Genomic DNA, 22,590 nt, shown 5'->3' with positions numbered 1-22,590 from the left:
AACATGGATCAAAAAGCTAACTTAGAAGGCAAAAATACACGAGTAGGCAGAACTACTTCTGCATGTGAGTGATTCAACATTTGTGGGCACAACTTTTTGTTATTAAACAGCTTTTCACATTTAGAAGAGACGCTTCAATGCCTCCTTGTGGTTACTGAGTCCAAACACATGTCTCAAATTAAAATACTACAGATTAAATGACTTTGTATTACTAAATCTGTAAGGTGTTCCCAATATTCTTTTTTTTTTAAATGTAAGGATACCTACAATTCCATTTTTCAGATAAAAATTACTACGGTCATTGGCTCCTTGCATTGATATCAGTGTTTAAGCACTAGACAGAATTTTGAAATTAAGTGAATTTATAATTTGTTATTTTAATCTTTGCTGCTATGCCTACAAATTTAAGAAATGAGAATGGCAGCAGGGAGTAAGAGAGCAGACTGAACGGTTTATGAAAAAGTTTTACTTCTCAAATAATGCGGAAATACAGGTGATGTGTAAAATTGGAATGGCATATGCTAAAAAGAAAACTGTATTAAAGAGCTCCACATTCTACCACCAGATATGTAGGGATTACAGCAATGTAACTACTTGGATGTGTCTCCAGGCTAAATCTCACAGAACCACAGAATCTGAGATTTGGAATGGATCTCTGAGGCCAGATAGTCCAACATACACTCCAAAAGTGCTCCCACTGTCGCGCGCTCAAAGAGTGGCCAAGCAACACCTGCTTGTAGACTTCAGAGGAAGATGAGGGAACCCATTCCACTTTCAGACAGCTCCAGTTGGTAGAAAGTTTTTTCCTGACAGAATGCCTACATTTGGCTTTCAACTTCTGCCTCCAGCTCCTGGTTCAGGCTTCTGGGGTCAAGTATTCCAAGTCTGATCCGTCTTCCATAAGAAAGTCCTTCAGATACTTGAAGACAGACATCATGGCCCCCCAAGTCTTCTTCTCTCCAGGGTAAACACATCCAGCTGTTTCAACCAGTCCTCTTTTGTCATGAACTCAAGGCCCTTTGCCATCCTGATTGACCTTGTCTCTTCTGGATACTCTCCCGCTTATCAGTGTTTGAAAATATATTTAGAACGTTGGGTAAGCATCATGGCACGATGAAATGAACACCAACTCTGAAGTCAAGAGAGCCAAGTTCAATCCTACCTTTGACACTCACTGGAGCAAATCACTTTACCTCCTCTTGGGCCTCAGTTTCTTACCTAAAATGAGGAGGCTGAACTAAATGGCTTTTGGGGTTCCTTACAGTTCTAGATATTATGACTAGAGATGAGGAAAGACTGTGTGTATGTGGAGTGGCAAGGAAGGAGAAGCTGAAACAACTAAGAATGTCTCAGAATGTGTCTCAAAGCATTCCCCAAATGCAGTTTCTTTTAAAAATAAAGAGAAAATCAGATTGTTTGCCATCTTGGAGAGAGGAAAGGGAAGGAGAAAAAAGTGGAACTCAAAATCTTATAAAAATGAATGCTGAAAATTGTCTTTACATGTAATGGGAAAAAATAAAATACCATTTACATTTTTTTAAAAAGAAAAAAGTTTTTAAAAAGATCTCATTAAAAAGATGCCAATTATAATATAAAAGATGGCTGATCACTCTGTTGCCAAATGTACATCTTATGACTGAATAAGTCTGTTTGGATTATGTAGTTGGTGGCTGGTTTTTCCAATAAATTGCAAGCTAACCATGATAATGGTTTAAGGATATAGGTGGTATCATGCCTACAACATATAATTCTGTTTGTGACAGGCCTCATCACTTAATTATTAATCCCTCACAAACCCATGTCAGATACTTACTAGCTATGTGACCTGGACAAATCACTTAACCCTCTTTGCCTCAGTTTCCTCATCTGTAAAATGAACTGGAGAAGGAAATAGGAGACCACTCCAGTATCTTTGCCAAGAAAATCCCAAATGGTGTCATGAAGCATCCATCACGACATAAATGACTGAGTAACGTCAACAAAAAACAAACCCATGAATCAGATGCTGGCTGCCTTCTAAGAACACAGATGCCCAGCACATAGTGTGTGCTAATCGAATGTTCACTGATTGATTGGTTACTTGTCCTGACTCTTAAGTACACTCCACTGTACTTTCTACCACACAACATTGACATTCTATAGATAGGCCCAGAAACAGGACAGTGATCAAGCTTCCTTAGCATTGGTGGTTTCACCTGCCTACGTTACTCTCCGCCTGTTCCCATGTTCTTTGGCTTCTGACCACTTGCTTCAGGTTTTGAAGGGCCTCCCCTCCTCCTCTTCTGATATCTTTCTGGCTCCCTTCTCGCCTGCCTGTCTATTTCATTGCTGACTCCTGGACCCCTCTATCTTCTTGTTGTTGTTGTATATGTCCTTAGAACTATAACTTGGAATTTCTAAATCTGGGGCGAGGGATTGGGGAGATAGCAGGTGGTGTGGCAATGATAATACAGAAGAAAAGCCCTATTGCAGCCTCACTGGGAGAGGAAGGACCCATCTGTAGGAGACAATGGCCCTTGCCCCGTAGGCAGGATCTGAGGGAGGGTCGGCACAGAGACAGGACCCTGGGGATTGCAGCCTGAAGGCAGTAACTCTATGTGGCAGCATGGGTCATTACAGAGAAACATGCTCCCCCGTGAAAGGAGCATACCTGCCCTGGTTCCTGTTCTTGTTCCTATACTTAAGCAAGTGTGTCAGAAATGGACAAAAGCCGCCCAAGAAGATAGGCATATTAACTACTCCAAGCCTCATAATGCCAATTCTGACCTACACACTGCATAAGGGGACTTGATCATCACAGTATCTATTTTTATCTGTCCCTATAAAAAGATTTTTTTTACAGTTTCTGTTATATGCTTAAAAATCATCAGTAAAGACAAGGCAAAGTGTGCAAATAGGTAGTAAAATCTTACCTAAAACCCTTAGCATTTAACTAAATGAATGAACAATTAACAAAAAAGAAATGCATTTGAGCCAGGGATAGATTTAGCAGTTCAAGTAGACTTTTGACCCCCAAAGACTTAGACACATTTGGTGAAATGCTGCTGCCTGAGAGATCTTAGCACAAACCCACAGCCTCTGCTTATGTGACCTGATATAAATCTGTTTGAGGCAAAATACTTGGCATGGTCAGTAAACTGTGGATACTGTGATCTCCCTTGCCAGCATAAGTGATCCAAACACTAGAATTTTAAAGTTGTCCTCCCCAAGTCCAAGGTCAAGTGAACATGGCTCATCCTTCCTTTTCACAGGAACAAAGGAAGAAAACTTAAAGGGATATCACCTGTATTTACATGCACTTAATTTTTAATTTCCTGGGGCAAGAGGTAGGAAAAAAAAAAGAGAGAGGAGGCTGTATTCTTTATATCCCCTGCTCCCCTTTGTTTTGTAAATTTTTTTTATTTTAAACTTAAATAAAAATGAGAAAACAAAAAAAAATTACCATGTGCTCAGCAGACCATAAGAATGGATTCAGTATAAAACAATAAATTTCCATTTCAAAAAAACCTGTATAATAAATAATAATTTTCAAACTGGCCCAGCTTTTCTTTGCTTCCTTGGTTTTCTTTTGTTCTCTGCTGTGCACTTTTTACTTCATTTATTCTCCTCTCTTCCCTATTCCCTAAAGAAGGCTACAATTAAGTGTGAATGTATATACATATACATATATATATATATCTATAAACACATACACATATATACATACATACACTCATACACATATATGTAAGACCGTATTGTACTTATTTCTACCTGTCATCTGTTTCTCTGAAGGTGGATAGCATCTTCCTTCATAGGTCCAAGTCTTTTGATATTTTTCTAAATCATCCAGCTCATCATTTCCTACACCACAGTAATATTCCAACCCAATCACAGCCTATCCAAGAGACTATCTATGAAAGTTTTCCCCCAGTTCTCTTCATTCTTTCTATCCTTGGCTACATGGGTTTTATTCATACAAGAAAATTTTAATTTAAAATAATTGAAATTATCCCTTTTACAATGCAACAGTGCTTTCCCTTATAATATAGTTTAAGGTCTGATCCTGCTGAATCTACTTCCTTTATATCTTTTTTCCTGGTTTCTTTGAAGCTCCTGACCTTTTGCTTTTCCAAAAGAACTTTGCTATTACTTTTTCTAACTCAGTAAAATAATTTTTTCATAATTTAATTGGGATGACATTGAATAAATAGGTTAGGTAAAATTGTCATTTTAAAAATTATATTGGATTTACCTACCCATGAACAATGAATATTACTTCAATTATTTAGATCTGAGTTTATTTGTATGAAAAGTGTTTTATGTGTATATTCATGTAGTTCCTATGTCTGTTTTGGCAGGCATACCCTCAGGCATTTTATGTTGTCTGGGTATTTTAAATGATCCAAAATAATATTGAATAATATTGATGACACATCGTGTAGTTTCTCTATTTTTCACTTTTGATTAAATCTATTTTAACTTTAACTGTGAGATCATGATTACTATCCCTGCTTTTTTTACATAATAAATTCTACTCCTGCCCTTTATTTTATCTTTGTGTATATCTCTCATTTTTATAATGTCTCCTGAAAGCAACACATTGTTGAATTCAAATTTTTAATGTGCTATCCATTTCTGTTTTATGGGTAAATTCATCCCATTCACACTTTAAGCTACAATTACTTGTATATTTTCCTCTTTCCTATTTTTCTTCACTATCTCTCTCACCCTATTTATCCTATCCCTCCTCACTCCTCTGCTTTACTTTTACCTGCTGCCCTGCCCTATATCTTAACCTACTCATCTCTCTAAAAGTCCCTCCCTCATCCTCTCCCCCAACCCTATCCCCTTGCCCTCTTATTTATTTTTGAATTTAGAAGACTTGTATATGTACATACATACATTTTATATGTATGTATTTCCCTCTTTAACCCATTCCCGATGAAAGTAAGGTTCCAGAACTACCAGCCCTTCCCCCCACTAGCTTCTTCTGTATCAATTTTTCCTTTTATGCCTCATTTGTATGAGATAATTATTCCTTTTTATCTCTCCCTAGAGTTTTATTTTTTTAGAATCACCCCATGATACTCAGCTCAGTCCAAGCCTTTCTTTCAAACTACTCCAAAAATGATGACAATCATAAGAGTACTTACTGCTGATATTTTCACATATACAAAGCAAACAATTTGACCTTATTGAGCCCCTTATAATGGGTCTTTAATGTTTACCTTGTATTTCTCCTGGATGTTATATGTCAAAATTTCCCTTAAGTTCTGGGGTTTTTGTCACAAAAACCTGAACGTCTTTCAGTTCATTAAACGTCCATTTTTTTCATTCAGGATTATACTTAACTTTGCTGGGTAAGTTACCCTTGGTCATGAACTCAGCTCTTTTGCTCTATGGAATATAATATTCCAAGACCTACAGTTCTTCAACATGGTAGCTGCCCTTATATCCCTTTTAACCATTTTTTTTTCAATTGGTGCTAAAATTGTAACCATACTGAGAGAGAGCAGAGTAAAATTTCCTTTCCCCAATTTCTACTACCCCAAAACCAAATCAGATCTTAAAAGGTGAGGCGAATTGAGAGGGGAGACAAATAATTGGAGGTTTAATTGGCTGATAGCTGCCTAACGTTCCTAGTAACAACCTTAGAGCCATATAATTGGCACATCTCTTAATGCTGATACATTAAAGGATGCCACAGAGTTTAAATGCATCAAGAAGGCTGAATCCAAAGAAGGGAACACAGAGGTTAAAGGGAGATGTGGGAGGAACCAGGCCAACCATACTAGAAATGGAAAGAGTTAGTTAAGGTGATGACACCATGACTGTTTACTCTAAAGACTCGTTTTCCAACTAGAACGCTCAATCCCCTGTGGCGGTCTTGGCTTATTTGACTAGTTAAAATAGAATCCAGTATAATCTGTGAACCATAGTAGGTTACTTTATACCGATCATTATGGGAAAAAATTATAAGATACCTAGAATATCATTATTATGGAAAAAATTATAAAAGACCTATAATGTTAAATTAGGAGATCTTCCTTGAAAAGAGCCATTCTCTCATCTCTTCAGAGGATTTTAAGTCCAGTTTTTTTAATCTAATAAGCATCAGCTCCCCACCTACCTCCTAATCCAATAAGACTGAAAAAAATGACACTGCTTGAATACTTTAACAGGCAAATCAATTCTCCTTTCTTGAGACATCACTGTTCACTTCATGCATATTATTAATGACTATAAATGCACTAACAAACCAAAGAAATTCCTTAGTTTAAAATAAACTGCAGGAGTCATGCATAAGAAAGTCCCTATTACAGGCCAAAGTATTTATAGCAGCACTTTTTGTGATAGCAAAGAACTGGAAAAAACCATTGACTGGGAAATGACTAAACAAACTGCGGTATTTGAATATAATAGAATAGGCCTGCACTAAAAGACACAAGGTATGGTATGACTACAGAGAAGCACGGAAATAACTACATGAACTGATGCAAAGTGAAGTCAGAAGAGGTGACAAACAACACACGATACACAACGACCATATCAGTGTAAATGGAGAAGATAACCACATATAAAAAAAAGCAAAAGTGGGTGTCTGTAAAATTGTAAAGATCGTGCATAATTCAAATGAAGAGATAAGAAAGGACACTCCTAGCCCATCCCTTTGTGGAGGTGGGGAGTCCACAGGTGTTATATATTTCACAGGTTTTCAGACATTTTCAATGTGCTGATCAGTTGCACTGATTTTTTTCTCTTTTTTTCTTTTTTGGTCTTTAAAAAGTTTTATTTGTTATACCGAATGGCTCTTGGAAGGAAGGAGAAGGATCCTGGGGAAAACTCCGGTGACATAAAACCCCCCAAAATCAATACAATTTATTAAAAATAGATAAAATAAACTGTAAGGATGCCATGAAAGGGTGACCCTCTTTTCCAAGATCTGGTACCATTTTTGTGCATGCAATTATCTCTGTGTGTGCAAAAATGCATGATCAAACAGCCAACTGCCTGCAACTGCAACAGAGTCTACAGTGACCAGTTACTTGCCTTTCATTTTGAGGGTTCACAAACAAACCACTGCAGCACCAATTAACTGACAGCAGGGGCAATTATTGGTGAGCATAACTCTAAAAGATGATTGATTGCCATTTTTTTCACAAGCCAAAAAGAAGTGATAGAGAAGGATGAGACATAGTAAATGCCTTCTTGAACTCCCCTTTTTTGGGGGGAGTGGGGGTGTGAGCAAAGAGCAGAATCAGATCTTAATTGTCTCAATTTTGGGAACAAAAACATTGTATTGAGTCAATTTTTTTTTGCAATGTAGCAATATGTTTGGGGTGGGGTGACTTGGCCACTTGACTCCCCCTTCCATTCTCTTGAATTGAACAGGTAAGTCCCTTGGGCACCGAAAAAAAAGAAGTCCTATTGTGCATGGCTGAAATCTATTCAAGCTGCTCCCAGAGGGAAATTGTGCTCAAGGTTTAAAAAGAAAAAAGCACTGAATAATAGTAAAAGTATAGGATCATGGCTGCCATGTTATTTAATATAATTTAGTGTGCTCAAATTATTTTATTAAACCTAAATCAAAGGTTATTGAATGAGGATTATTTGATCAAAGGCCAATTTGGACTCTGAGTGAAAACATGTAATTAGGCTTTTAAAAATGGGCAATTAAGAAAAAAACAGAGCTTGTTTTGATCTCTTAGATAAATATGTAATTAGCAGCTTTTCCTTTAAAATGGATTATATGCTTTCCATAGACCAAAATGACTGTAATAGAGTAGACCTTCAAAATTATTACACATTTATTTAAATGGGAAATGTGTTACCTAGGAGAAAATTGGTTTTAAAACCAAATCCAAAGTATTAAGTGAACACATTTCAAATTTCAAGATATTTTCCCTTTTAAAATTCCAGAAGACAAATTAGATCACTGACGGTTGTCCACCAAGTTTTGGCTTTCTAGCTGACTTAGGGGTAGGTCAGAATAGGAGAGGGACCACTAAGAGTTCATTTCTTTTCTGCCATGTCTCACTGCAGAGTCAACCAGGTATATGTAGCTAAAGGTGGGTAACATCAAATTCTGAAGTATGTTTGTTATATTGGCCTATTCTCATTTTATTTTCTCTGCTTTTGAACTCTTAAAAAGTGGGAAGAGAGGTCCTTTCTGTTTCTAGCTTTGAATAAAATGAAGACAACAACAAAAAATCTCCTCCATGATGCCAGGTCAAGTCCTTGTTCACCAAATTTTGAGGGTTTCCGGGACTCCAATTAGTCGCAGAAGCACAAAAGACATTTGCACCTTATTCTAAGGGTTCACGTCAGTTAATTGTGCCTGCAATGAGCCACTCTGGATGCAATCAATTACAAGGGCAATTTCTGTGTGAACCAATTTGGTGTGCAAAAGCAGGCCCACCAAAATAGAGACCTGAGGGAAACCTGGCTGACATTCATGTCTATCATATTTTACTAAACCATCATCTGTCTGCACCTTCAGAAGGAAGACATTTCAGACTTCAGCTACAGATCAAAAAGTCACAGATTGTATGAGGATATGTGGGACTCAGATATATATTTGATTTTCATGCAGATCAAAACACATTACAGCAGATTGTCTCTCCACTGAACAGCAGCTCCTTTATAGACACAAGGAAGTATTTCCTTAACTAACATGAGATTATGGATTCAGATAGAGTATGGGGATACCAATCTATTGCTAATATTTAGAATTTTGTACTTAATTTTAAGATGTACTTTAGTTATATTTTGTAATAAACATTTAAATATTAATATTTACTTTGCAAATTTAACAACTTCTTTTATGCTAACCTCCCCCTCTTATTTCTTTTTTGCTTTTCACTTACACATCATTTGACAGCCCTGTATTTTTTTAAACAACATAGCTATTTTAAAATGTCAAGCTTGAGTTCTGCCATCATAGCTTGCCTAATAAATTAATCTCTTCATAAAGCCCCAAGACACAAATAAGGGGCAATTTGGAAACTCAATTTTTTTCCCAATATTGCTACTTCAAAACCCAACCAAGTCAGCTTCTGAAATTTGAACTCACCAAGGAAAATTAATGTGCTAGGCAAGTGTTAAAAAAAATAAATCAAACCCCAAACATTTTGACAGCAGCTCATGTTTTAGAAGAATCGTCAGTGCAATTCTGAAATTCCCAGGGAAGCATATTCTGTCATTTTGGTACACCTATTTTACCCCTGTGTTGCAGGCAACAGCTTTTAAGTTCCCCAATTCATAAATGTAATTAAATAATTACATTAGTGCTAATTAACATGAAACTGCAGATTATTTAAGCGCAAAAAACACTATTCAACTTCTTAATTATTCTTGTTCACACAGCATTTCCTTTTGCTCAGGCGCCCTAGGTGCAAATAAAGCATCCCATCTGCTCGTAATTAGAACTAAATAATTTCAGAGAATGTAGCTTATCATTTTGACTGCACATTTGATTAAAAACAGTGTACAAGCAATATCCTGGCTTATTGGCGGAACAGCAGCCACACGCACAGGCCCATGTTCTTCTATCATTAAAGAAGATCGAAAACATTATCTGTTATTTCGGGGGGAAAAAATACAACTTTTTAGTTCATTTCATACAGATGAAAGCGAATTACAGCAAATCACCTCTCCACTGAATAGCAGCCCCCGCATAATGACTTTATTTGCTTAATCCCCAAATTAAACGCCGTTTCAAGCGAAGGCCCTGTGTTATTACTCTCATCATGTCGAGAACATTTTCCTGCCGAGACCAATTTGAATAAAACAAGGGGCCTTCCTTGAACTCAATCAAGGAGCCATAATGTGGTGGGTAATAGAGGTTGCTGATAGATTTGCAGGCAAAAGTGTTATACCTAATGATGGGATATGGATAATAGTCCTCCTGGAGGTCCTGATGCGATTCCAGTTGGCTGCCAGATGCTAAAAATCAAGAAGAGCATTGATCAGTGACAGGAAGCTGTAGTGGATTCATCTAGTCAAACTTCAGCTGTTTTTTTTCCACTGTACAGTTAAGCCAGGCATAAATTATATTAATTGATTTAATTACATACTTAAAACATCTTCCCCAATTAATTTAATTAGGTGGCTACATGATGCTACTGGCAGGGGAAGATTAGAGGCAGCTCACTTAATTAACAGAATATGAATGAAAAAAAGAGAAAGCAAACATAAATGAAATTGTGAGCACTAATTAAAAGGCTGTCTGCAAACTTAAATACTTTCTGACAAAGTGGTGACAGCAATGTAGACAAGAGAGGGATTTTTTTTTCCCTAGCAAATTAAAGTGCCAGAAGGTGTGTGTGTATGTGTGTGTGTGTGTGTGTATAGTACCAGAAGGTGTGTGTGTGTGTGTGTGTGTGTGTGTGTGTGTGTGTGTATATATATATATATGTATATATATATAATATATATATATGTATATATAACATATATATAATAGATATATAGATATAGATATAGATATAGATGGAGAAAAGGTAATGAAGTTAAAAACATTGATTTTCTGACAAACCTATCCCTGGTCAAAGTGAACAGACTTTTTCTGTAGAAAAGTCACAACAGATTTTGTAGCTGCAAAAGCATTAGATTGCTGATGAGGACTAAAATATAATGCTTGAATAAATGGATGGTTAAAATAAGGGGAAGAGGAAAGCAAAGGGAAGACAAACAGACACACTTATTGCAATCACTCAAGCAAGAGATGTTTAGAAAAGCAAGTCTGCCATAACAGCTGGCAGCCTCATGCACCTTGGCTCGAACACGGAAATTCTCCAGGTGTCTTGCACGCCTTTCCTTCAGGATCTTTTTCATTTGGGCCTTGTGACCAAGCAAAAGCCAGTGGATAGCAATCACACCTGCAGCCCACTTCTGCCGCCGGAAAGTAGAATAGGCTTTTCTGGCCTGATAGCATCGCCATGTTGCTTGGATCTTGATGACAGCTTCCTCGATTCCCCTTTGCCCTTTGTACCTCTGGCCTGGCTGTTTAACCAACTTGAGGATGTGAGCTGGATTCTCGAATGCTGACAGGAGGTCGAATTTAGTAGGCCTAGTGTTAAGTTCAAATTCAGGAAGAAGTGCTACCAAATTTTTCCCTTTTACCTTGACTTCAGGTATTGCATAGTCCTTGAGAAACTTCTCAATGTGTTCCAAGAGAGAAAAGATATTTCCCCAAGATAAACAAAAATATTCCTTGAAGGCTATGAAGTCTGGAGCATCTGGATCTATTATGCCATTGTAAATAAAAAAATCATAATCCATAGGTAATTTCTGAGGTGGCAGAACTGGTAACAATTTGGGAGCCTGGAAAAAAAAAAGAGAACATTAAAACAGATTTAGAGTAATTGTAATCTCATCTAAATGAGTGGTCAAGACGCACTAGCACATTATCATTTACCACTCAGCTGTGGGAAGATATGGATCTGAAATGAATTCTTAGTATTGATTTAACATATATATGTCATAATGACAAAGTCTGGCCAGTATATATCATAAAACTCATTATAAGAAGAGGACCTTCGGGTTCACTCAAGGCGATTAACATTTTTATAGAAGTGCACTAATTGCTCAGGGGAATGATATGAGATCAGATCATATATAAAATAAAGTGTTTGGCTAACTTTGATATGGTCAGCTGACTCCATAATCTCAATGATTTACCAGACCTCGTTTTACAACAGTGTTAACATTGCTTTCTCATTCATAACATGTCTACCAACCCTGAAAAAAAAAGGTGTAGCTTTTCTCAGTAGAGATACCACAGTTACTTTAAATGTGTCAATCAAGACTGGGCTTTTCTGAATCCCCAGAAGAAGTTAAATGCTATTTCTCCCAAGAAATTTAAATTGGCAAATTTAATTCCCATTTTCCTATCAATTTCTCTTAATATCAAGAGGCGATTTTTACAGGGGAACAATTTTTTGCATGTGTTATTATTCTTGCAATTTCTACATCTCAGGTTTCTTTTATTCTTCGTGTAACCTGGGGTTCAAACCTGTAACATTTATACCAGATTCTCTTAACTGATGGAGAGAATTATTGCTCAGCACTGAATGTGTGTGCTGATGAGGGGCTGAGTTGATGAGAACCTGGAATGATATATGTCCTCTCTCTGAGCTCGCACCAGCTACTTCCCTCACACAGAGTAATCATTCTCTCTGACAGTGCATCTCTTATGCAGATGTAGCAGGCTGGATCCCTGGTTCGAGTTCCGAGTTTTTACATTAAGGTTTGAGCCTTTCTGGGGTCGCATCCCTACACTCTCATTGCATGGTAAGGGCATGATTTGGTGGTATCTGAAGGAAATGTAGTGTTCCTTCTGTGCATGAGTCAACCAGTAAGTTTCAAACAACAACAACAACAACAACAAAATGACAGGAGCTGCTCCATCCTCCCTCACATAATAGAAGTGATTATATCTTGGGCCAGCATGTCAAAGAAGACAAGGTCTTGCTTTCCACTTTGTAAGTCATATGGCTGCTACCAGTTCTCATTTTTCCCCTTGTTTAGGAAATCAATGAACGTACCATTGCTCCTGATAGCATATCTGTCTTCAAGATGTTAACAGTTTTCAGATAAGGAAAGCTTCTTTTGAGTTTATAAAATTCTAAGGTTAAATTACCCTCTGCATTTCAAGGAGATGTCACAAAGTTCCAAAATGCACAGTACCTTCATTCATTCAATACATTTTTGCCAAATGCCTACTATGCACAGGACTGTGCTAGAAACTGCTATGTAATATTATTTTCTTTTTCCTTCAAGGTTTAATAATAAGCATATATTCACAAATAAAAAGCTATCAAAGAGAATAGTGAATAGTCCAATATAGATATTTAACTCTACCCACAAAAATGCTAACCAAATGACATATTTGTATGCATGTATCATACATATTCTTTAAATTCCTCCTCTTTTAATTATAAAGTGTTTCTTTCTTGTTCTATGTAGTAGGATTAATTAGTGTGACAGTATGGAAATAGTGCTAGAACTTAAAAAAAGAGATGGGGGTTCAAATCCTTCCTCTGATACTTACTAGCTCTGAAACCACAGGCAAATCACTTTACTTCTCTGAGATTCAGTTTTTTCATCTGTAAGATGGGAATGATAATACTTCCAATACCTACTTCAAGGGATTTCTGTTGAAGAGACACTTTATTCTTAGCACAGTGCCTGGCACATAATAGATGCTTCATAAATGCTTGCTGCTTGTCTGGCTTTACAAACCTTAAGGCATTATATATAAATGTGAGTTGCTGTATTCTTATGAAGGCTTTACTTAAATATGAACTACCGCTAACTTTAGGGGCTGTGAATCATTTAAGAGAGGCATCCTAAACAAAAGTTAGGACAGAGGTAGTTAATTTACAGTTGTTTCAAGGAATAAGATTGATAGAAAACTCTTTATAGAAAGATAGTTAACCTTACTGATCCACCAGGATGTCAAGAGATTTCAACCTGTCTGGCAGGTTGAGAAAAATTCATTTATCTCACATCAATAAGAGTTACAGAAGCAATTCTTTCTTTAGCCAACATAGACATTGGCAGGAGAGGCTTCAGCTCCCAGGAGAAGGCAAGTGGCATGCATTCTGATGGAAAAAGCCTGTGGCTACACTCAGCTTTGCTTCCAAGATCTGGTGCTGAGAAAGATGGAGGTGAATATTTGGGGAAGAAAAACAATGCTACATCACAGGAAACCAGATACTCAAAAATGATCACAGATGGATATCATATAGAGTTGGCCAGCTTTCCTGTCTAAATGCTTGGTCCGAACAACAAGATCCTCAAACCTCTCCAGGGCAAGAGGCTATAGATTAGGCAATTAGAGAAACTAGGGTACTGTAGAGAGAGATTTTGCTGATTATATTCAATGTTTCTTATCATTATGGAAATTCCTGCAGAGTGAAAACAGTACTCTATGAAAATGGAATAGACCCAGAAAACTGACATTCTAAAATGAAAGAAATCATAGAAAAAATCTCATGGAAATGGTGTGTCCTCAGTGAGTTGACTGGGCACTTCCACACATCCGTTTAATGCTTCTTGAGCTTATGGATACTTACATACCTCTTTCTTTGACTGCCAGGAAAGAATAGCCCCCAAGGGGTTTTACAAAAATTAACAGTTGCTGTTTTAGAACAAAGGGGCTACGCCTACACACCTTCTTAGATGATGCTCCAGGAAAGACATGCTCTCAAAGGAAACACACTCTTGGCCACCAGCAAGACCACTCAGGCACTGGAGAACTATGGGTTTCGAGTCAGCTAAAGCATAACTATAGTACATCTGTCACAGAGAATGCCACACTTGGGAGCGCTTTAGACTTAGAGCAAGGAAAGACATTCCTCTCAAGAGAAAGGCTTCCCAAATTAAAGCAGTGCATCAGCATTGTGAGATCCATTGAGCAGGTAAAGATAAAACTGCTTTTCAGACAGCTAGGAATAAGAGTCTTGATTAAAGGTCACATTGTGTTTTGGGTTCTAGGTGTGCCTCTGTAATTCTTTCCATGCATTTGTCACCATGAATGTGAGCTATTATTATGAACACATCATCTACTGTTGTCTGTTTTACATTGGTAAGGTGAATGCTTTCAGATAGGAATAGGGTGTTATTGACCCAGCAGTAGTAAAATATTAACTTGTTTTTCCAGCGTTGGTGATAGTTTTAAATTGAGCCATCTATGTTCTCTCACCTAATCACCCTTATGCTGAAGCATATACATTTGTAAGATACTTGGTTGGGGTTAGGTATGCCTTCTGTGTTTACCGAAGTGGAGTTTACTTTGTGTGAAGCTAATTGGCCCACACAGATCTTAAAATATGACCTTGGCCTCATTAGCATGGGCCTCTAGCCAACTGAGTTAACTGGTCCACGTATACTCTCCTTTGTTTCTAAAATGCAATCAATGTCCAAGTAACTACCAGAATCTCTGCCACATTTATCATCTTAAACAAATTCCAAAGTGGGGTAAAAATAAACAAACAATCTAGCAGCATAACAACAGCAACTTGGGGAAACCACACTTATTAGGGTACTTAAATAATCTCATGATTTCATTAGTGTGTCCTGCTTCTATAATGCAGACCACACCTTCTCTGTGTCTTGGTACATAGCCTTTGGGAGCTGCTGTGGCTGAAAAATTCATTGCCTTAAGGGTGAACCTCTGAATTTAGTTTGGCTGACCCTTGGATAATAGCTATACTGGATAATGGCCATCATTAGACATTTATTTGGTGGAAGGAACTTTTCTCTTCTGGCATAGCCTTAAAGAGCCCAGGACCACTCTACATCATGGTGATTCTTCAATCAATAATTCAAGTCAACAAGCCCTTATTAAGAGCCAGGCATTGTACTAAATGCTGGGGATACAAAGAAAGGCAAAATATAGTCCCTGTGCTGAAGGAGCGCTCAGTCTAATGTGGGAAAAAATATGCAAACAAGTATGGACAAATAAGATACAGACAGGATGAACTGGAGAGGAAAGACACTAAGATCAGGACGAGGCATTTACACTTCACATATATATTAGTAGAAACTATAAATAAGTAGTTGGAAGTTTAGATTAATACTCAGAGAAGTGTTTTTTTTTATTACCCCAAAGATCACTATACCTCAATGTAACTTTTCTCAAGTTATTCTTTAATATATTAAAGGCCTCCAATGTGTAACTGTTACTTGAAAAAAAAAAGGCATATATTAATGCCAAAGACTACTAGGACTTACATAAGTATTTAGAGAGTATGAAGTACTTGTTGGGATACTGGAGGGGGTGGTGTTGAGAGAGAACATTCAGAGTTACAGAATTTTAGAACTGGAAAGGACCTGGAAGATTATCTAATTCAGTTTCTAAACCTAGTATCCATGGACAGATTTTGGGGGGAAGGAGTCTGAGAACTTGGAAGAGGGAAAAATCACACCTTTATTTTTACTAATTTCTAATTGAAATTTAGCATTACATTCCAATTAAAAAAATTGTGAAGAGGTCAATCCATAGGCTTTACCAGACTGCCAAAGAGGTCTGTGACAAAAGAAGTTTAAGAATTCTGGATACAGTTTGACCCACGGATGAGGAGACTGAGGCCAGAGAAGTGATGTGATCTGTCCAAGGTCATATTGTTAGTGATGGTAGTATTATACCATGTGGGGATAAATATTTCTTTTACACTATTCTAACTCACAAACCTGTCCAGAAATATGTTCTAGAAACCTTTTCATCATTCAAGCCCTTGAACTCATACATTGGGAAGACCCTCCACCGGTGCAACCTCCCCCTCTGATTGAATGGCTCCTTCTAGAACCTTTATTCAAAGAGGGCATCTCCAGGCTGCACTCAGAACTCACTCCACCATACTTTCCCCATTCCCCATTTTGTGGAACTGTGTTACCCTCCTTTTGCTTCTGTCAAAATTTACCTGTTATCTCCTATTTACCTTATCTTACACTTTTAAGTTTACTTCTATGAAGGTGTTAATGGATGAAATGCTGTGCTGTGGAAAGGTCACTGAACTAGAATCTAGGAAATCTAAGTTCTCACCCTATATGAGTTACCACTAAATTGTGTGATCCTGAGCAAATTGTCCCCTCTTTGGTACTATGTATCCTCGCTGGATATATATTTACCTAACTGACAGATAAATGTTTTACCTTTTCCAGGGGCATTTACATTTGAAAAATGGCTTCCTGAAAATAGTAATGCCTCAAATTCTGAAGGCTCACATGTTCAATGATAGCATTTGGTTTTGAAGCAGGTTTGTGGGGAAAATCTGTTTGTGTAACCTTTCAGGCACCTGCCATTATCATACCATGAAAACACTGCCTTTTGCCTTATCCAACCTTAAAGCTGTTGACTGTTCAGCATTCTGGGAGCTGAGTATGAAAAAGAAAGGTTTTGAAGCCACATGATGTGGAGAGCTGTACTATTAATAATAGTAGATTCTTCAGTGGAGACAAAGTATATACCAAATGGAGTCTACATATAAGAAAGAATGGACAAACGGCAGTCTAGAAACAATTTTCTACAGATGACTCGAGAAACGAGACTTTTAACTATCTCAGAGGCTATTGATGAATTTTTTTTAACTTGATTGGACTCCCATGCCCCACAACTATTTCCTGGAAATAACTACTGATTTCTAATGAAGCTAACCTTCATTTTACAAGTAGAGCAAATGCATAAAATGTTGATCAAACAGAAACAACATACATCTAAAAACAGAAGAGCTTTGCTGTCGTTCAATTGCGTCCAACTCTTTGTGGTCTTGTGGACCACAGCACACTGATACCGTCCATGAGGTTTTCTTGGCAAAGATACTGGAGTGATTTGCCATTTCCTTCTCCAGTGGAGTAAGACAGAAGTGAAGTGACTCGCTCAGGGTCACAGAGCTATAATAGGATCTGAACTCAGGTCTTGTGATTCTAGGCCCAGCACTCCATCCACTGAGCCATCTAGCTGCCTCTGATGAGCTTTACTTTCAATCAAATGTGAATTTTTCTTTCCTAGAGTGAATTTTCAGTTTGCCAAGGCATTGCTTTCAGCTTTTCTGTGACGCTTCTATTTCTAAGAGAAAATGACATCACTGAGGACTATTTGAACTATTTGGAAAGGTTAAGATTGATGGGTTGATTTTTTTTGGACATATGTGCAATAATTCCAATAGGATAAAATGATGGGAAGTCTGGTTCAGAGTAAGGGTCTGAGCTAGTAAGGGTCTGAGATTGGATTTGAACTCAGGTCTTTCTGATTCCAAGCCTAGTGCTCAATCCACTGTGCCACCTAGCTGCCTAATGGGCCAAGGTCCAGAAAAGTGAAGTGATTTAGCTACGTTCTCTCTCTGTCAATCCAAGCACAAAGTATATTCAAATACGTCATCTGAAAATATGTAGTTTGGGTTTTAGTGCACTAGTTGAAGTTTTTGACCCTTTGGATCTAGGAATATGTGTCCTACTTAACACTGTGTGCTCTTTTATTTTATTTTATTTTAGGCAATTGGGGTTAAGTGACTTACCCAGGGTCACACAGCTAGTTAAGTGTCTAGTGTTCGGTCTGGGGCCGGATTTGAACTCAGGTCCTCCTGACTTCAGGGCCGGTGCTCTATCCACTGCGCCACCTAGCTGCCCTCTCCTGTGTGCTCTTCTAAAAATGATTTTCAATTAAGTTAGACACAAGCAACTGGACAAAAATAGCAGAAGGTGATCATAGCCCCAAATTGCTATAGCATATGGAGAGTCAGAAGGACCTATTACTCACAGAAAATACATACTGGTAACTCACAGATGGATTTCATGCAGATCATCTCTGGAAAGCTAACCACTATAGGAATGACTTTAGGTGACTTCTCCAAAGCATGAATTTTTATACTGAAGTTGGTCAGGGGAGAATCTTACACTAGCATCTCTGCATTGAAAGGATCAAAACCATGCTAATGATTTTTCATTACATTTGCTTGTTCTCACTCTTCCAACTCAACAGCAGATATTTTTGAATCACTCTCAAGTAGTGACTTCAAGAATCTTTTTTGCCACAAATTTGGAGTAAAAAACACTTTTCTGCACATGGACAGTTTAACTTTGTCCCCTAGGCACATAATTAAAATTGGTGATCACATGCTATAACAAATGTGTACGCACACCATAATTTAAAGCAGTGTTTCAACATATAGTAAAGTATCTTTACCAATTAATTTTGTTGTAAATTTAAAATGTTTTTACATCATCATAGCACACACTTTTATCACTTTCCATACATTATCTTATTTGAATGTCCCAATAATGAATTAGGAAGCACAGTTGTTATAACAATTATACACATTTAATGGATTGAACTAAAACTCAAGAGATAGCCTTTGGACCCACAGCTAGTAAATGTCAGAGGCAAGACTTTAACCCAGGCCTTTCTTGACTTTTAATCAAAGATCCTTTCCATTATACCACACTATCTCATCCACACAAAGCCTAGAATGACTAATTCACTTCTGAAAAAGGTTATATATGAAAAAGCAAAGGTGAAAGGATAATGCTTTCCACTGGAAATAGCAAGAATGAATAAAAGATTTTTTAAAAAAACACTTCTATCTTTGCCTTCTTTTCCTGTTGTCTTCCTTCCTTTAAGATACAATAAGCTTAATGACATTGAATGATGGGAACATTTGTCTAAAAGAAAAAATCAACCTCACTTTTTTTTTTTGGTATTTCAATGTCTGAACTCTGAAGTGAAGTCTGAACTGTTTAACCTTTTGAGAAAAGATAAGAAATGGACCCGCTTTAGTAAGACAGTACAAGCTCATACTAGTCGTGTGCTCTTAAAAATGAGTCCTGTTTACTGACCAGATACAACATAGAATCTTGAAGATCCACTAATCCAATCCACCTCTTCATTTTACACAATAGGGAACTCACGTCCAAGGAGGTTAAGCCTAAGGTTATACAATGTTTGACTGAAATCTTTCAGCTCTCTTAGCTAAATAATGGCCATGGAGCTGCCTGAAAAATGGAAGGGAATTTACATAATGAGGATGTATTATGGAGATAGATAGAGAATGCTTAGCTGGCATAAGCCTTACCCTGAATTTAGGGTCAGCATCCAACCTCATTCCTTCTATACCAAAAGGCAACCTGGAATAAGTATGGTTCATATGACCATGGCAGTTAGGTAAGTACAGTAGATAGAGCTCTGGACTGGGAGTCAGGAAGACCTGAGTTCAAATTCTGCCTTAGGCACTTGTTGTATGAATCTGGGAACTTAACCTCTGTTTGATTCAGTTTCCTCATCTGTAAAATGGGGATAATAACAGCACCTATCTCCTAGTACTGTTAGGAGACTGTTTCTCCAAAGCACCTTGCAAACTTTAAAATGACATATAAATGCTAACTATTCCTACTTATGGAAAGGCCCTCCAAGGCCATCTAGTCCAACTCCTTCATTTTACAGGAGAGAAAACTGAGAGGCAGGGAAATTGTGACTTTCCTATGGTCATGCAAGTAGTATCAGAGGAAGGATTCAAACCCAGGGCCGCTGACTTCAGAGGCAATACTCTTCCCATTGTACCATGAGAGTAGAAAGAGCCCTGGTCTTAGATTTAGGAGACCTAGACTCAAATTATGGTTCTAATACTTACTAGGCCCATGACCTTGGGTGGATTGCTTAATCTCTGATGCTCAGTTATATTATCTGTAAAATGAGAGAATTATAATATTTTCATTTATCTTAGTGGCCTACTGCAATCTGTAAGGTGCTATACAACCATGAGCTAGTATTATATAGTATGGCTAAAAGTTTGGGTGATGGAATTTTCTTAAATAAGAAGAGAAAACCTAAATGCGTGCGCATTATGATAATAACATGCACTTTACCTAGAAAAGATGTGGTGTTAACATTTTTTAACCAAATATTTTACCAAACATTAGATGTTTAATGTTTCAGTAACATATGTAACACACTAGTTAAAATGTAAACTCCTTGAGGGCAAGAACTATTTGACTTTTGTCTTTGTATTTATAGCACCTACCTCAGTGCTGGCATATAGCAGGCACTTAACGAATGCTTGCTAACTGATTGATTCTTGGGATAGTGAAAGGTTTTATTTTCTTTTTCTTAATAGTAATGCGCTTACCAAGACATAGTTGTCTACATCCACTATGTTGATAAATTGTTAGGGCCAACAAAAAAAAAGATTCAAAATTATAATTGTGGATAATTAGAAAAGTAGAAATTCCATTTTTAGTGCAAAATGAACTCTCTTTAGACACTCTAGTTAAGAAATTAATTAAAAGAACTTCTACCTTAAGTGTTTCAAAATAATGCATAATGCCCACACCCCTGGGTATTCTCCAGCTCCTACTCATAGGTTGTTAGTAGGTTGGGTTCCCATACAAACAGAGTAGCTGCTGGTACCCTTGGCTTCTATGGGCAACCCTGTGGTAGCTGCTCCTACTCTGTTGCTGAGCCCTCACCACTGGACCTCATATGAATAATTAGCTCTTATTAAGGATAGTTATTCCAATGGCACAACCACAGCATAAGATCATAGGAATATATATAAAACTAGAACTAGAAAGTATCTCAGATGTCATCTAGTCCAAACCTTTCATTTTACAGATGAGGAAACTGAGGCCCAGAGCTGTTATTGAATTATCCAAAGTCACACAGATAATAAATATCAGAGGATTCCAGCCCATGTCCCCTCCCTGAAAAGCCAGTACTCTTTTCACTATATGATGGTAATAGCAGTAATTATAAAAATACCTCCCTCTTATAATTTGGAGTGCACTTTCCCACAAAAATATGCAGAAGTCTTTCCCTGTGAGATAATCTTCCAGTTTCACAAAATGTATCTTATATGTATAAATTTTTGCATGTTGTTTCTCACATTAGAATGCAAGCGCCTAGAGATGAGGGACCCTGTTTTTGCTTTCCTTTGTATACTCATCCCTTAGCATAATACCTAGCATGTTGTTATTATTTAGTTGCTTTTCAGTTGTGTCCAACTCTTCATGACCCCATCTGGGGTTTTCTTGGCAAAGATACTGAAGTGGTTTGCAATTTCCTTCTCAAGTTCATTTTACAGATGAGAAAACTGAGGCAAACAGGGTTAAATGATTTGTTCAGGGTCACACAGCTAGTAAGTGCTGAGATAGGATTTGAATTCAGGTCTTCTTGACTCCAGGCCCAACACTTCTACCCATTATGCTACCTTGGTCCTCTAGGCCACAGCTATAAATGAACCCAGAAGTAATTTTTAAAGGGTTTGAAATATCAGTCACCCAGTGTTTCACTAAAGCTCATACATATTCCTTGTTAGGCCCTCCACCCAAGCCTGACTCAATTGCTAGCTAAATAACCAACCTGGTCATTTGTTTTCCCGGCTGTCTCTGGCATACAAACTAGATGGGAGGAAGTATTAGGGAAAGCACAACAACATCCGGAGAAATGAAAGCAGAGTTGGATGACAGAGAAAGAAAAACTAAAAGGCAGAAAACTGTACTGCTGCCCAGTGTGATAAAGAAATTAAATTACACTTGGTAACAGCTGAACAAGAGTGCGGTGAAGTGTGTAATATATGTGAGAAAGATTAACTGCAAAAGTAGTTCAGACAAAAAAAAGTTTTAGCACTTGAAGAAGTGAGCTTCAGTTATCTGCAGATTCATTTGTATGCAACAGCACGCTGTCCAATGAGGTCTGAGAAATGAAGCATTACAGTAGATAGAAAAGGGTCTCCTGTTGCTTCTAACTGCCCAGTGACAAGTAAATTGAATGAAAGTGACAGTGGAAATGCTTCTAAGAGTTTGAGTGAAGGGCAAGTGTGAAATGGAAGCCAAGAAATGTTGATGTGATCTTGGTCTGCATTGAGATAAAGGTCCAGGAACAGACCATTGATAATTCTGCTCTCCTCTGCTCTGGTTCTATCCCATCTAGGGCATCGTGGTCATTTGTAGGTACAACGTTTTAGGAAAGGCATTGCTAAGCTGGACAAAGTCTGGAGGAGTGCAATCGGGATGGTGAAGGACTTCCGGATCATGATATATATAAATATGATTCATTGAAGGAACCGAGTGTGTTTAGCCTGAAGAAGAAAAGATGTAGAGGCACATGAT

At 37.6% G+C, this 22,590-nt stretch overlaps 1 protein-coding gene across 4 annotated transcripts in view; it reads right to left on the bottom strand.

Moving 5' to 3' along the window:
• Positions 1 to 11,295, bottom strand: part of IQCH (IQ motif containing H) — a 146,873-nt gene extending 135,578 nt beyond the window's left edge. For all 4 annotated transcript variants that reach the window (XM_078150622.1, XM_078150624.1, XM_078150625.1 and 1 more), the window contains exons 1-2: positions 10,756 to 11,295; positions 9,861 to 9,927 (exon numbers count right to left, since the gene is read on the bottom strand). In XM_078150622.1, the coding sequence (XP_078006748.1) occupies positions 9,861 to 9,927; positions 10,756 to 11,265 (577 nt within the window). In that variant the 5' untranslated portion in view covers positions 11,266 to 11,295. The remainder of the gene's footprint in view (positions 1 to 9,860; positions 9,928 to 10,755) is intronic.
• Between the last annotated feature and the right edge of the window lie 11,295 nt (positions 11,296 to 22,590).

Source organism: Phascolarctos cinereus, unplaced genomic scaffold, assembly GCF_003287225.1.
Source record: "Phascolarctos cinereus isolate Bilbo 61053 unplaced genomic scaffold, phaCin_HiC Scaffold_3;HRSCAF=262, whole genome shotgun sequence".
In the NCBI taxonomy this organism is placed as follows: Eukaryota; Metazoa; Chordata; class Mammalia; order Diprotodontia; family Phascolarctidae; genus Phascolarctos; species Phascolarctos cinereus.
Note: the sequence above shows the minus strand (reverse complement) of the source record. Positions and strands in the feature narration are given on the sequence as shown.